The sequence below is a fragment of the Haliaeetus leucocephalus genome, unplaced genomic scaffold (assembly GCF_000737465.1).
Source record: "Haliaeetus leucocephalus isolate CR32 unplaced genomic scaffold, Haliaeetus_leucocephalus-4.0 Scaffold848, whole genome shotgun sequence".
Lineage (NCBI taxonomy): Eukaryota > Metazoa > Chordata > Aves > Accipitriformes > Accipitridae > Haliaeetus > Haliaeetus leucocephalus.
In genome coordinates this window covers 16,858,236-16,872,209 of record NW_010973284.1, presented here as the reverse complement: position 1 = coordinate 16,872,209, position 13,974 = coordinate 16,858,236, and the positions used below count along the sequence as shown (strand labels likewise).

The window sequence follows — 13,974 nt, the reverse complement described above, 5'->3', positions numbered from 1 at the left end:
GAAGTCTTCATGTTGTATTCCTGTAGTTGACATGACAATAAATCATGGCCATGAAGAATTAAAACCAAATGTCACCTTCCCCAACACATGCAGGAGCATCATCTGCTACATATTCTACCCTAGGTTATTCAAGTTTATGCTAGACTCATCCACCCAGCAAAACCCACACTTATTGGATTCATGAATGATTGACATATGGGATCTGGCATATCCAATTGGATTCACTGTCTAACCATTTTGCTGCAAAACCTCCACTCCCCAAGTCTTGGCTCAGTTGCATTATAGCACAGTACCACAGAAAAGAACAGCCTCCAATTCAAGCATTCACTGGATCTGTTTCTTTCCAGGAATGCACAGCTCTAGCATACTTGTTGCCCCATGTACTCAAGAACTGGGATAACTACTTCCAATGCCATTATTAAATTCTCAAAATTACTGATTCCTGTAGCTATGTTTGCATGGAACTAAAAATAAAAACACTAATTTCAATCAGGAAAAAACCAACATATTCAAGCTAAGCACAAACATCTTTTGAAAAGGAACCTATCATTCCTGATTGCCAGCGAATCTTAACTGGCCTATGTTAAGCCTCACTGACGCTCCTTTTCATCAGTGAGTTATACCCAGCATACCTAGGTCACAGATGGCACATTCATTGAGTAGACTTTTAGCAAGTCCAAGGGATCAAAGAGGTACTGTCTAATTTATCAGTAAGCAAAATCCATCTTAACACTGGCCAGTATCCCACTGATGTGCTCCCACTGTGTAAGCTGCAAAGTAAAACTTTTCCATCTTGGAGAGATTAATAGTGTAATACCAAAAGTAAATTTAACCACAGCATTCTTAACCTTTCATGTTACACTCTTCCTTCCACATTGTTTTGTGCATGATTTACACAAAATCACAATCCAACACTGGGAGACTAAAATGAGGTGTACATTTCAGAGCAAGGGTTTTGCTGTTCCACAACGATGATTGTCACTTTATGCCCTTGACTTGGCACTGTTTCAAAATTATGAAAAGATCAGCACAGGCATTGTTACACAGAGTCCTCCTTAATGGAGGTACTTTTACAAAACCTGAAGAGGACCATTTATAATTGTGGCTTTCAGAGACTTCTTCCATTCTTGCAGAAACTCCTTTCCAGTCTTTCAATACCAAACTCAACTAGCTACATTTAAGTAGTGAAATCCAAATACCATTTTAAGTATTTGATGTTTAGAATCCTTAAGACACTTCCTTTTAAAGTACCTCAGTGTGGTAAGTACAGTTATGTGCGTTATCCACAATGTCATGCAGACATACACTTTATTAAAGTAACAGAAAAGAAAGATTATGCAAGAAAGTCACTTAGTGAAAAGCACTCTGAAACAGACTATCAGAATAATTATGGAAAACCCACAGATAATCTCATCAATATTTAAGAAACAGACACATCCTTATACACGTTTCTTCTGAGACAAAGTAACAATACAGTTCACTAACCAAACTTTACACTCTATGTATCTGGTGTACCAAAAAATCAGTGGTACCACAAATGCAGAAATCTCTTGTCTTCACTGAACAGCTAGTGCATGGAAGCACAATAGGAAAGTAATAGAAAATTCTTAGTTTGTTGAAAGATCAGTGAAGATTCTCCCCCTGCAACTGCCAGAGTTTACTTTTCACACATGAGGTGGAATGGCTGAACAAGTAGTCTCTAAACAAACTATCTACATGAAACTAATTCAACAGGAGACTAACATATATTCTTATTTCCCCAGCATCTGCCTGTTGTCTTTCACTTTGTTAAACTGAAAGTATTTCAGTAGGTTATACCTGATCTACAGGGCTTTTATCCAACTTTTCAAGTGAAGAAGGTCAGGTTATAAAAAATGCATATACACAAAATGCAATTCCCAAGAGGAAAGAGAGCAGGTCAAGCCCAGAAACATTGTCTGCAAGCATTAGCAACCCCAGTGAACAGCAATGCCATCCAACAGCACTCAGGTTGTAAAGACTTTGGTCACAAGAAGTGTTCAGTGGGTCAAAATAACAGCAGAGTTAAAGTAGTCTTAACTTTTTTCTTTATAAATGCAATGAAGACAGACTATTCATTAAATATAAAAGCAGTTTTATAAAAACACATCAGAATTTTATTGCTTGAAGAATACAGCATATGAAAAAGCACAAGAATGTCCAAAAGAAAGGTCACAAGGATCCAAACATATTACACCATACATACCAGATGCAGTAAAATGTTAACCTGAATTCTGCATCAGAAAAGAAAGGTGTAAAAATATACCTAATATTATTTAAAAGGAAAAGACTCATTTAAAATGGAAAGTGTGAAGGTGTTACAGTACGAATTAGAAAAGCCAACACTGCACATTAACATTGTATCACTAGACTAGATTTTCTACCTTTGGTACTTAAACCTTTACAGAAAACCACTTCCTTGGTCAAACCTTGCCTAACATATCTCATATAGTGTCCACAAAAGGTTTTTTGTTTTGTTTTTCCTTTTTAAACTTAAACATTCAAACAAGCACTTTTCAGAGTTTTCACTGCATTAATGCATTTAAGGAAGCGTTCACATTTATTCAATATGTAACTTAATGTATCTCAAATTTAAATCAAAGTCACTATGTGACTGACATCTGAATATGTGCCAATTGTACCTTGTTCAGATCTTTATGTAAAAATGGGCACACCGTTTTCTGTTTGCGTCCTTATGTAAACAGACTGCTGCAGCCCTCAAGAATTCTAACTAGAGCAACTTGCTGAGGACATAAGTTAATAAAACAATCCATGTTGTTAGAGAGCTATGGGATCATCTACAGCAGCATGCAAGTGGCTTTTCTAGTCTGCTCAGATTAGTGTACCAGAAGATATGCCGGTATTACTTCAAGTAACACATTAAAACTCAGCAATGGACACTACTGTGCTTTATTTCAACACAAAGAACAGCTGCTCATCCATTTATCAACAGAATTTTCAAATCAACTATCAAAAGGACTACTACATAATTTCTGTTCCATGTATTGCTGATCACTCTTGGGGAATAGTTTATAAAAAACCTGGACTTACCTACAAACCAATCTGAATGAAGAAAATACTAACTTCCAACAAGGTATTTTAGTAATCCAGTGGCAATCTAGTCTGGAGAATGTTAGCATTATGCTGACAACAATGACTAATCAAGGTTAAATAAATTCCCTCTTTTATGGTAAGCATGCTCTTAGCTTCAGCTTTTGCATTCTTAGGCTTGAATACTTAATCATTCCCAGTTATATCAGTGGAACTAAAACAATCTTGTTTCATCAAGCTCCAGCTTTATATTTCAACAATATGAATAGATATGGACTACGAAATACCATCAACAACAGTTAACATTAAACTGGAGTGAAATAATAGAAGAGTAAGTTCTTCAAACCAGGCAGTCTTTGAAGTGAAATATTCAGTTAGGACTGTCAAAGGATGTCATAATAAAACCATGGGTTTCTTTTTTTCACCCCTATACAAAAAAATGACTGACTTTGTACAACTCCTATTAAACATACCTTTTCCTAGCTTGGTGAAAATGTATCATTTTCAAATTTTAACAAGTGTGGTATTTGAGCATATATAATATTTATTGCCACATACATCCTCATTTTAAAAAGAACCAAGAATTCAGACTCTTACTATGCTGAACTCCGCTTTTTTTCCCATTAACAGATTATACCTACTGTACCACTCCCCCAAAAAACAATTAAAAATTCTAAGTAAGATTTTATAGTTTAGTTAAAAGGGAAGAAATGCAAATGTGAATTTAGAACTTTTTGTATAAATCTCACTATATTTTATAAACTTGTTGTTTATTTTAACACTGTTTATTGATCAAATAAATGACGCACTGCTATCTAAAATTTCCATATACACCATTAAAAATCCAAAGTTGATATGATACTGAACCTTAAATCTTCAAGAGTTCAAAAAAAGACAGTTTATACATGTACAGCACACAACAGCAGACACCCCTAGAATACCAATTGCCAGTCCATGATGCATACAAACTTACAGGTAAGCATTCATTTCACTGTTTTCATTGTGCAGGAAAAATATTTCTTAGTAAAGACAAACTCAGCTGGTGAATTTCAGATATCATCTTCATCATCTTCATCCTGAGAGGATCCTGCCTGATTGGATGCACTGGCTGAGGCAGCAGCAAGCTGTGCTTGTTGAGCTGCTTGTTGCATCTGTAGCCATTCCTGCTGCGCCAGTTCTGCTTGCTGTTGTCTAGCCTAAAGACATGAGTTTAATTGTTAAGTCCATTCATAGCTTGTGAAGAATCTCTAGAGCACCTTATCTTTAAAAGCAGTTTTATCTGCACCTGCAGATTGCTCCTGTGTAATTTTTATTAATTGTACATATAAAAACACATCTAGAAGTACCTTCATTATTTGTACCAAGATGTTTACCTATATTTTCTCTTCCTCTGAAGAGGCCACCATTTGGAGGATTTACAGTTACAAAAACAAGAGGCAGGAGCTAGCGTACCTAAGTTCCATTGTAAGGATTGTCCTGAACCACTTCCTAATGGAAAAATTGAGGCAAAGCAATGAAAATTTTAGGCTTCAATTTCAAGGGATCTTCAATTTAATCACAGTTCAGAGATGCGAACAGCCCTACTTTGATTACAAATACTAAAACTTGCAATTATGAACTCATCCAATTGTACCACAAAGGCACATATTATTACAAAAACATAAAGAAAGCCATTATCTTACTTTGCTAAGCAATCTTTGGAAAACAGAGAAATGCAAGGTCTTCTCAAATTTAGGTATGCAGACTGAGGATGACTTTGCTACAGAAAGGTACAGCCCTTCACTGAAAGGTACAAGATGTTCCAACAAAACATTTCAAATAGTTCAACTGATGACCTCTGTGGTCAGTGAGCATGGTGCTTAGTTGCTGGCTGGGCTTAAACCACAACACCTCTGATTTTTCTGGCCAGGGTTTTCAGCTGGTTTTTCATCAACTACTGTTGATTTCAACAGGATACTAATCAATTGTGTTAAAGTTAAAACTTCAATTTCTATTTTGAGTGAACATCAGGAAAAAGTTCTGAGAATTAAACATCTTCAAACTTCTTTACTTTTCTACTTTTACAAGTCATCACTAAGACTGTAATGATTTCCTTTCTAATCCCATTGCACTCACTGAATTTTCCTATTTTTTTCCAAAGCATCAACAAATTTTATGGTTTTGCAAACTTCAAGATGCCAAAAGATGATGCTTTGGAAAATGATCAAAGCCAGTTTATCTACTCAGCGAAGTGAAAAAATGGGAGTCTTCCCTTCTTATAAGAAGTGTCACATTTCCTCAGTCTGTTTTAGCATTAAAAGAAAACAGTTTTACAGGGGTAGACATCTCTTCTCAATGAAGACTTTTCAGTGTTTCAAACTTCAAGTGGTCATGAAGTTACAAGGATTGGAAAACAATTTAAGACATTGTAAAGTTCTAAACAAAGCAAGACAGCAGCATCTGTTCACATAGGAGAGGCATAAATATTTATCACACACAAGATAACAACAGGGCTCCCTACTGACCCTGCTACAATTAAGTTTACTGTACACTCAACAAGGTGATACACATGCATGCACCAGGAATCAGAGGCTCAGCACTTTACACTGGATGGATTGTTTTGTCAGTGCTTACCCTCACTACCACATTTATAAAGGTATCACTTAGCCATTTCAAAAATGGAAAAAAAAAAAAAGAAAAATTCCATTGAGTTGTATTGACTAAGAAGCTTTACAGGCACCTTAACTTACTTATTGCACAAATGAACTTTTGTGAGGAACCCTCAAAAAAAAACCCAAATCTGTTACGGCCCTTGTCTTGCACAGAAACTTACAGACATGCATGGACATTGGGCTAAGACATTCCCCTGACTTCAAATATTTACCATCAACCAAGCTATAGGCATCAAAAATTTGCAACATTAACAAGCAAGTATTTTAAAACTAGAGCAAGAAGTCAGCATTAGTGTCATGCTCTAGAATATTAACAAGATTAGCACAAGTAAATGAACATGCATTTGTGTAACTATTTTTAAGAATAATTACAGTACCTCCAACAGCATATCACAACTAGTATTTTTGAAAAATGAGACTGCCATCTTTGAATCTATGCAAAGATTGTCCATATTACCAAAGATGATTCTGAAAATCGTTCATACAATCTTGTCAAACTTGCATGCATTGCCTTAATTTAGACATTAAGGCACAGTACTATAAAATTTAAAAAGAACATATCTCAAGGGGTCATTCCTTAGAGAAAGTGTAGTTTATGCAAGGTGGCTGTCCTGGTTTCAGCTGGGATAGAGTTAATTGTCTTCCTAGTAGCTGGTAGGTGCTATGTTTTGAGTTCAGTATGCAAAGAATGTTGATAACACTGATGTTTTCAGTTGTTGCTAAGTAATGTTTACTCTAAAGTCAAGGATTTTTCAGCTTCTCATGCCCAGCCAGTGAGAAAGCTGGAGGGGCACAAGAAGTTGGAACGGGACACAGCCAGGACAGCTGACCCAAACTGGTCAACAGGGTATTCCATACCATGGGACGTCACATCTAGTATAGAAACTGGGGGGAGTGGGGGCAGGGGATCACTGCTCAGGGACTAGCTGGGTGTCAGTCGGTGGGTGGTGAGCAATTGCACTGTGCATCACTTGTACATTCCAATCCTTTTATTATTGCTGTTGTCATTTTAATAGTATTATCATTATTAGTTTCTTTTTTCTGTTCTATTAAACCGTTCTTATCTCAACCCACGAGTTTTACTTCTTTTCCCAATTTTCTCCCCCATCCCACTGGGGGGAGTGAGTGAGCGGCTGTGTGGTGCTTAGTTGCTGGCTGGGGTTAAACCACGACAGTGGCCATGGTTTCAGCATTTTTTTTAATTTTTTTTTTTTTTAAAGTTACTCAGGAGCTAGTACTCCATTAACACACCTTATTTTTTGCTGCTTTTTTAGTTTGTATACTGTGCTAAGTTATTTGAACAAAACAGTAAGTAAAAAACAGGTATCAAACTGACCATCATTTGTAAATCTTACCCTTAATCCAGAAGCAGCCGTATTGGTCTTTCTAATGTTAGTACAGTGAAACAAAAGTTATGCACACATGAATTTATCACAACCAGTTCACTGCATGCTGACAATAGGTGCATGGTTTGCTGAAATTTTAAATGCCTTAAAATTCATCATGCAATTAATCCTAAAATAACTGGCATGCTGTAATATGAAAACCAACAGCTATTAATTGTTTCAGCAAGATACAAGTATAGAGAAGAGAAGGTTGCAGTAATCAGACATGGTAACACAAATGAATATGCATTTTCACCAGAGGAAATCAAGCAAATTGAGACAGTAAGACTCATGCCTTGGATAAAAGGAAAGAGAAATCCAGGATAATTTTCACATCGCTTAAGTTTAAACAATGGTCGTCTTGTCAAACTAAGAGAATAGTAGAGAAAAAGATGGTGTAGAAGGACAAATGAAATCAGCCTTTAGTCATTTAAACTTGGAGATGTTCACAAACTATCTGGGAAAGCAGGGAGGCGAGAAGGCTGGGAGGAAGGAGAATGTGTGTGTGCACGCACACAGTATTTGCAGGCAAATGCTTTTCCTATGCCTGAATTGCCTCTCTAAAAATTTATGCATGAATTCACTCAATTAGAGTCTTGCCAAGAGTAAAGGAAGATGAGAAAGGACAAATTAGAAGTTTTCAATGACTAAATATTTCTTTCAAAACCTAAGAAATAACATTTGTACGCTGATGGACAGAAACAGAAAAGGTATTTTCACTTTTTAATGCATCAAAACTGATAATTTCCTAGAACACCAGCTGTCATTCTTTTATTTCCTCAGCCAAGTAATTCTTGATGTATTCTCTACACTAGAATGCAAATACCTAAGTAGCAGCAAAAAACATGCTTTTTAAATCTAGAGCATAAAATTTGTTCGTATACAAAGTCCTATACGTCAAATCACAGAAGTAACAAGTAGCAGCATCTTATTTGTTAACTTTACTTTCCCCAATTCAAACAGGCCAAACTCAATAGCATCTCAGATGCCACAGCAACTCACAAGGAAGGGGATACTTCTTGAGGTGTGCACATGTTTTTGTGGCACTAGATCTGCAGCATTAATTATTCCAGCCTCATCAGTACAAGTATTGCTTCACTTACTTTTGCAAATAATTCCTGTTGCTGCCTTAGAAGCTCTTCTTCCGGAATGCCAAGGTTCTCCAAGCGTGAACTGGCCTTTCTTCTCTTTAGTGCTACTGTTTTGCATTCTTGTAAGACTTCTTTTACTTCGCTGATATAGGAGCCAAATCCCAAACTTTCTAGTGCTAGAAAGAAAACACATTGTTTATCTTTTACAAAGCTTTTCATAATATATATCAATTTGTTTATTTTAAAGATAAAAAAAAAAGTAGTAAAAAGTTTGATCACTTTTCTATCATCTGGTGACCAAAATCTGTGTTCTTAAGAATATCTGACAGCTATTTTCCCTGTCTCTTCTCCCATACCATGGAAGAGCGCATGTTTTCAGGCTAGAAAAATTAAGATTAGTCAAGTACAACCAAAAAAGTCTGCACTTGGAGAGGATTCAGGGCTTTCAGATATATTTGGCTATAGACAGGCGTTATTCTTCAAAAGACATCTTTCTCCCATCTTCTACATATCAGAATCAGGCAAAATTTATACAACTGAGAAGTCCTTCCTATCTGAATCATTAACCTTTAATCTCTCTGGGATTCTATTTTTTCCAGTTTTGTTGCAAGTCTTCAGTAGAAGGTAAATTAGCGATCTGTAACAGCAAAAGTGATGCATGTAAAATGATTACAGATCCTTCATTAAGGCAGAAATAATTAATACTACCTTAGACCTACGAATTTTAGCTTTTGTCTTTTAATATCTAAATCCATATTTCAAGTGCCAGGAAGCTAAAAATGCATAGTTCACACATAACGTCACATAAAATTATGCATGAGCTCTTTTATTGATTTATTTCTCAACAGAAACCCTTTTATTTATCACCAAATGATAATGCATTCAGAAACTAAAAACTTGCACTTTTATCTGCCCAAAGCAATCTGAAATGCAGTTATATCCTGCAACAACAGTTTTTTTAAAAAATGCAAAAGTAACAGGAAGGATTATAAAAAACCCAGGTAGAGCATGTGACAAAAGGCACTGTTTCCTGATCACCATTTATTTCAATATGCTTCCACACATACATAAACCCCAAAGTGGAACCTATTACAGAATATGCTAGAAATATTACATAAACACCAATTATACTAGAAACAAGTCTCAGTTTAATAAAACACCTGCTTTATTTCCAGTATTTACACAAATCAGTTTTCTTTATGGAATGATAGTTGTTTTAACCTTTATCTTACTTTATTTCAATCTTATGTCACGAGCTATTCAAGAAATAGCACTAAAATAAACTGCACAACAGCAATCAACAACGTGTTATAAACAAGCTCTTAGTTACACTAACTCAGACTATATTCTAACATTAATTTTGTAAGCAACATTTTCCTACCCATAATTACGGCAGCATGCAATTGTATCATACACCTAAACAACCACCCAAAGGCATTCTGCAAGTTTTCAGCTTCCAATCCGTACTCAAGAAGACAATTAATACACTGCCTTCAATAGGGCACTACAGTGCAGCTGTCTAGTCATGCAGGACTACCATTCCTTTAACAGGTAACATTTGGCAAATGAATTTACATAATACCTATTTCTTAAGAAAAATAGTTAAAAGACAAACTGGTTTAGAGATAATCAAATTATTTCAGAAACAGGATGCCAGTTCAGCATCAGCCCACACACACACACTGGAAACACTTTCTTCAATTAGCCCACAGTTTCTACAAGAATTACCAAAAACCTTCGGAAACCTGTTTAATCCAACCTCAGCACATAGGAGACAAATCCACGTCTCATGGTCTAGAACTGGTTATCTAAGCAGCCTATAAATATTTAAGAACTCATTCAATTTTAAAATGTAAACAGTATATACAGTAAACAAAAGTCGTTTTGGTTTTTTTAACCAAAGTATAAAATTTTAGAAACTCTACAAGTCTAATATCACTAAGACAAACCATCATAGCAAAAACATAGGTGTTCACCAAAAGAACGTTCACAGTGATCAGGGTTGGCCACCTGCAGCATCAGAGTAAGAACAACTGCCCAATCCAAAGTCAACAGCAAGATGGGCTTTTACAGAAATTTTAAACGGCCCTTAAAAGAAAACAAATTAATGGAAAGAACTTAGTTATGTATTGAATGTAGCACACTAAAAAACACAAATATCCAAAAAAGAATATGTGATATAACCAAGACAGATTTGTACAATTGTTCAACATAATAAAGCTACGAAGAACCATATATGCACCATAGGTCTAGTGCATCAAAATTCTGCTGGCTGTGAAATGACTTAAGAAATTTACTATCTTCTGGAAACACATCAGAGCTTTAGAGAACACATGCATGGAAGGAATACGAATCCCTTTATATCAGCACGGTGCTGATATGTGGGACAAGTGATTACTAGTTTAGCAGAGCTACTGTTCCACCAAAACTCAGAGTCCTATTTCTTGAGTCTGAAATCTACATGTCTACCCAGATTGCTGAAAACTTGGTACCTTACCAAGGTTAGAATGATCACACCAAATCTAAACAACTGAATCCCAAAACACAGCTTTTTTTTTCTTTTGGGGGCGGGGGGGGGGCAGGGATGACGACTTCTCTTAATTACAAACACCAAATCACAACTATCTTTTCCCCAGTCTCCTCCCACTCTTAAAGACTGCATGAAGGTGCAGATCTCTGATTAATCAGTTAAGCATAATTAGTTCTACATTTGTTTTTTATACAATCAGGTCATTCATTTCTGAGATTTTTAACTGTCTATGCTCCTTTGAAAGAAAAATAACTTCCAAAGTAAAATCCCAAACATTAACAGTTGTTTGGGTTTTTTTTAAACATTAAATGCTAATGTAAACACTGTCAGTATCTTAACAGCCCATGAAAACAAGCTACAGGATTTGCCATCAATCCACAGCCTACCTTACTGCACAACAGTTCTATGTAGACCAAAGTAATCAAATTCATAAAAATGGTGATTTAACATCTCAACAATTTTGGAATTCAATGGAAGTTTAATTTCTCATAAAAAGCCTGCTTTGTCACAACTCACATAACTATCAAATGAGGCTATTTTCTGTTCCAGGACAGAAGGATATTCATTTGCTTATTAGAGTCTCAGACTCACAGCTGGGTTCCTGATGGTGGGATTCAACAATAAACATGGAGACTATCTCCACTTACGACTATTACATAGGCTTGATGCCTTTGGGTAGTCTCCAGGGAAGCTGCTTTGTGTTTTATTGCTTTATTTCCTTTCCCTATGCTGTTAACACTGTGCCAGTCAAGTGTGTTTGCTACCACACAATGAAACACGGCAGGGACTTTATTTATCTGAAGCACAACTCAGTGGTAGGGGGAAGAGTTCTAGCTCAGCACGTGACCACACAATCATTTTAACAGTACAGCAAAGGAAAGGGCATCTTAAACACCATTGCTACCGAACACGTAAGTACAGTGATGAAGTGCAGCTTCACATTACCTCTAATACAGTCACAATGGCAGGCTGTCACCAACCGCAAAGCATCTCTTTCCCCTTCCTCCTTGTCAGTGAAATACCATTCCTGCTCTTTGCTCCCAATCTAGTAACTTCTTGTTTACAGGAACAGTCAGATCAGCAAACTCCCCTGACAGAAAACCGTGTTCCCCCACTACACTCTCAAAAAGCCACAGGGTCAGTTGTATCAGCAATTGCTAGATCCAGATCTAAAGAGGGTACAGAAAGATTCTTCTTGGCAGCACCCTGTGTTTAGATTGGACCAGCTATGATGCTATGGCCTTTAGCCTCATTTTACTTCTAAATGAGCTGGTTTAAGCATTCAAAAGGAACAAGATATCTGGATGACTACAAACAATGTATTTCAATTACTTAATTTGTTAGCATCATTGTCACAGAGCTACATTAAGAGGCAGCCAAAATAGCAAGTATCTAGAATGTATGAAGACAGATGAAAATGCAGGAATACTATGCCTATATACACACAATCACTGCTTCCAAAATTAGCCATCTAAAGCCTCGTACCTCACAGAGGGATCATCTGCCAACTGACCAGCATCTGGAAGCAGCTAATAGCACATACACTTCCCTAAAGATAAGAACAGCAGAAAATCTAAGAACAACTCCTTCCCTCTCCAGAGCATTACAAAAATGAATACATCTCCAAAGTCTTCCTTTGCAATACTTGACTAAGAAGTACAGATCTAATTTGAAAATAATTTTTCCCAACTCTAAAATCTGGTAACACAAAGACATAGAACCCCGTGAAACACTTGGTTTGCGACCACCTGCTGACGATATCCACACACATGCACATTTTAGTTTAAATTTGTTTTCCAAAAAATGTAGACTAACCCTAGGGCAGCAACAGGTGAAATCTTTTCTGAGGACCACCACTACTGGGCAAAAAATACTTTCATACATGAATTCCTTATTATCCTCAACCTTAAAGATCATGTCTATTCCTGGGTTAATAACTGAGCTCAAACATTTTGGTGGTCATTTGAAGAAACCATCCATGTATTATGAAGCATCATACCCAAAGTACGCTTCCACTTGCAAGCACAAGTTTTACTCTTTACATCCTGAGCTGCTGTGATGCAGTTGTTTTGCTAAACTTCCAGGTTTACAGGTATTTTATTAATATTAAAGCTCATACACTCTACATATTTTCTTTTGCTGTTCATAATCCAGTCAAGTACTTGAAATTCTTCTGGTGAGCAAGCTGATACAGTCCAAAGGAATCAGTTGTTGGTTTTTTTTCTCGTTTCAAACAGAGGATCATTACCAAAAAACCACATTTTTAAAAAAATCTACGTTCATACCATCATAGTCCTGAAAATAGCTCTACCGCAAATGCTACTGTTAACATCTCTACCAGGCAACAGGATGAAGTACTCTTTCAGTTAAATGATCGGACTCCAAGGACAGCCCTAGAGGAATATTTCACTCTCTATAGGAACAAGAAAGGACAACTCTGGATTGATGCCTGGGGTCCACATACTCAATCATACATCTTTCATCATTCTCCGATTAGAAAGAGATTTAATAAATTCAGTATATTAATACATGCTGTAAAAGGAACCCACATAACCGTTCGAAAAAGCAGACCTCGTTCCACAGGTACGAAAAAGACGAATGGATTTAGTGACCTCACTCAAAGCATCACGGACATCTCCGAACCACAAAACGAGAGCTGGTCCTGAGCCCACTCAACAGTCGTCGTAACCACACAAAGACAAACCTTCCCTTGCAATGCGACCGACAAGCCGGACAGCACACGCTTTCCCTCCAGACCCTTAAAAGACCCCTGCCTTTTGTCTTTTACATAGCTTTGTCTTTTACAAGAAACCACAGAGAGAGTTCCGAGTCTCAGCGGGACAGGAGTGGCTCAAAGCCTGAATGACCCGTGGCGCACCGGGCAGAAGCGCACCGCCTCCGGAAGCTCACCTTGTATGACATGCTCCGGGGAGATGGTCTTCTTCTCCGATTTGTTGCAGATCTCGTTGGCCTCGGAGGAGATGAGGTGGATGAATTCAGTGCAGCAGTTTACCACCAGCTCCCGGGCATCGTTTGCCACGCGGACGTTGGGGAGCGTTTCTTTGATCATCTTGTTGATGGCAGCCCTGGGGATGGTGAGGTCGTCATCGTTGCCCGACGACGAGGCCATCCTGGCTGCCGCTGGCTCCCCGAGAGGCGCTCGGCTCCCGCGCTCACGGGCTCCCCCTCAGCTCCCGCGCGGGGCTCCAGCGCGCGGGGAACCGGCGAGGGGCGGGTGGTGCCGCGGG

At 37.5% G+C, this 13,974-nt stretch overlaps 1 protein-coding gene across 1 annotated transcript; it reads right to left on the bottom strand.

Moving 5' to 3' along the window:
- Positions 1 to 2,112: 2,112 nt before the first annotated feature.
- On the bottom strand, positions 2,113 to 13,968 carry DR1 (down-regulator of transcription 1, TBP-binding (negative cofactor 2)). Its single transcript, XM_010582648.1, has 3 exons — positions 13,637 to 13,968; positions 8,209 to 8,372; positions 2,113 to 4,265 (listed from the first exon to the last, which is right to left on the bottom strand). The coding sequence occupies exons 1-3, from the start codon at positions 13,854 to 13,856 to the stop codon at positions 4,119 to 4,121; spliced, it is 531 nt and encodes a 176-aa protein (XP_010580950.1). The 5' UTR covers positions 13,857 to 13,968; the 3' UTR covers positions 2,113 to 4,118.
- Positions 13,969 to 13,974: the final 6 nt, after the last annotated feature.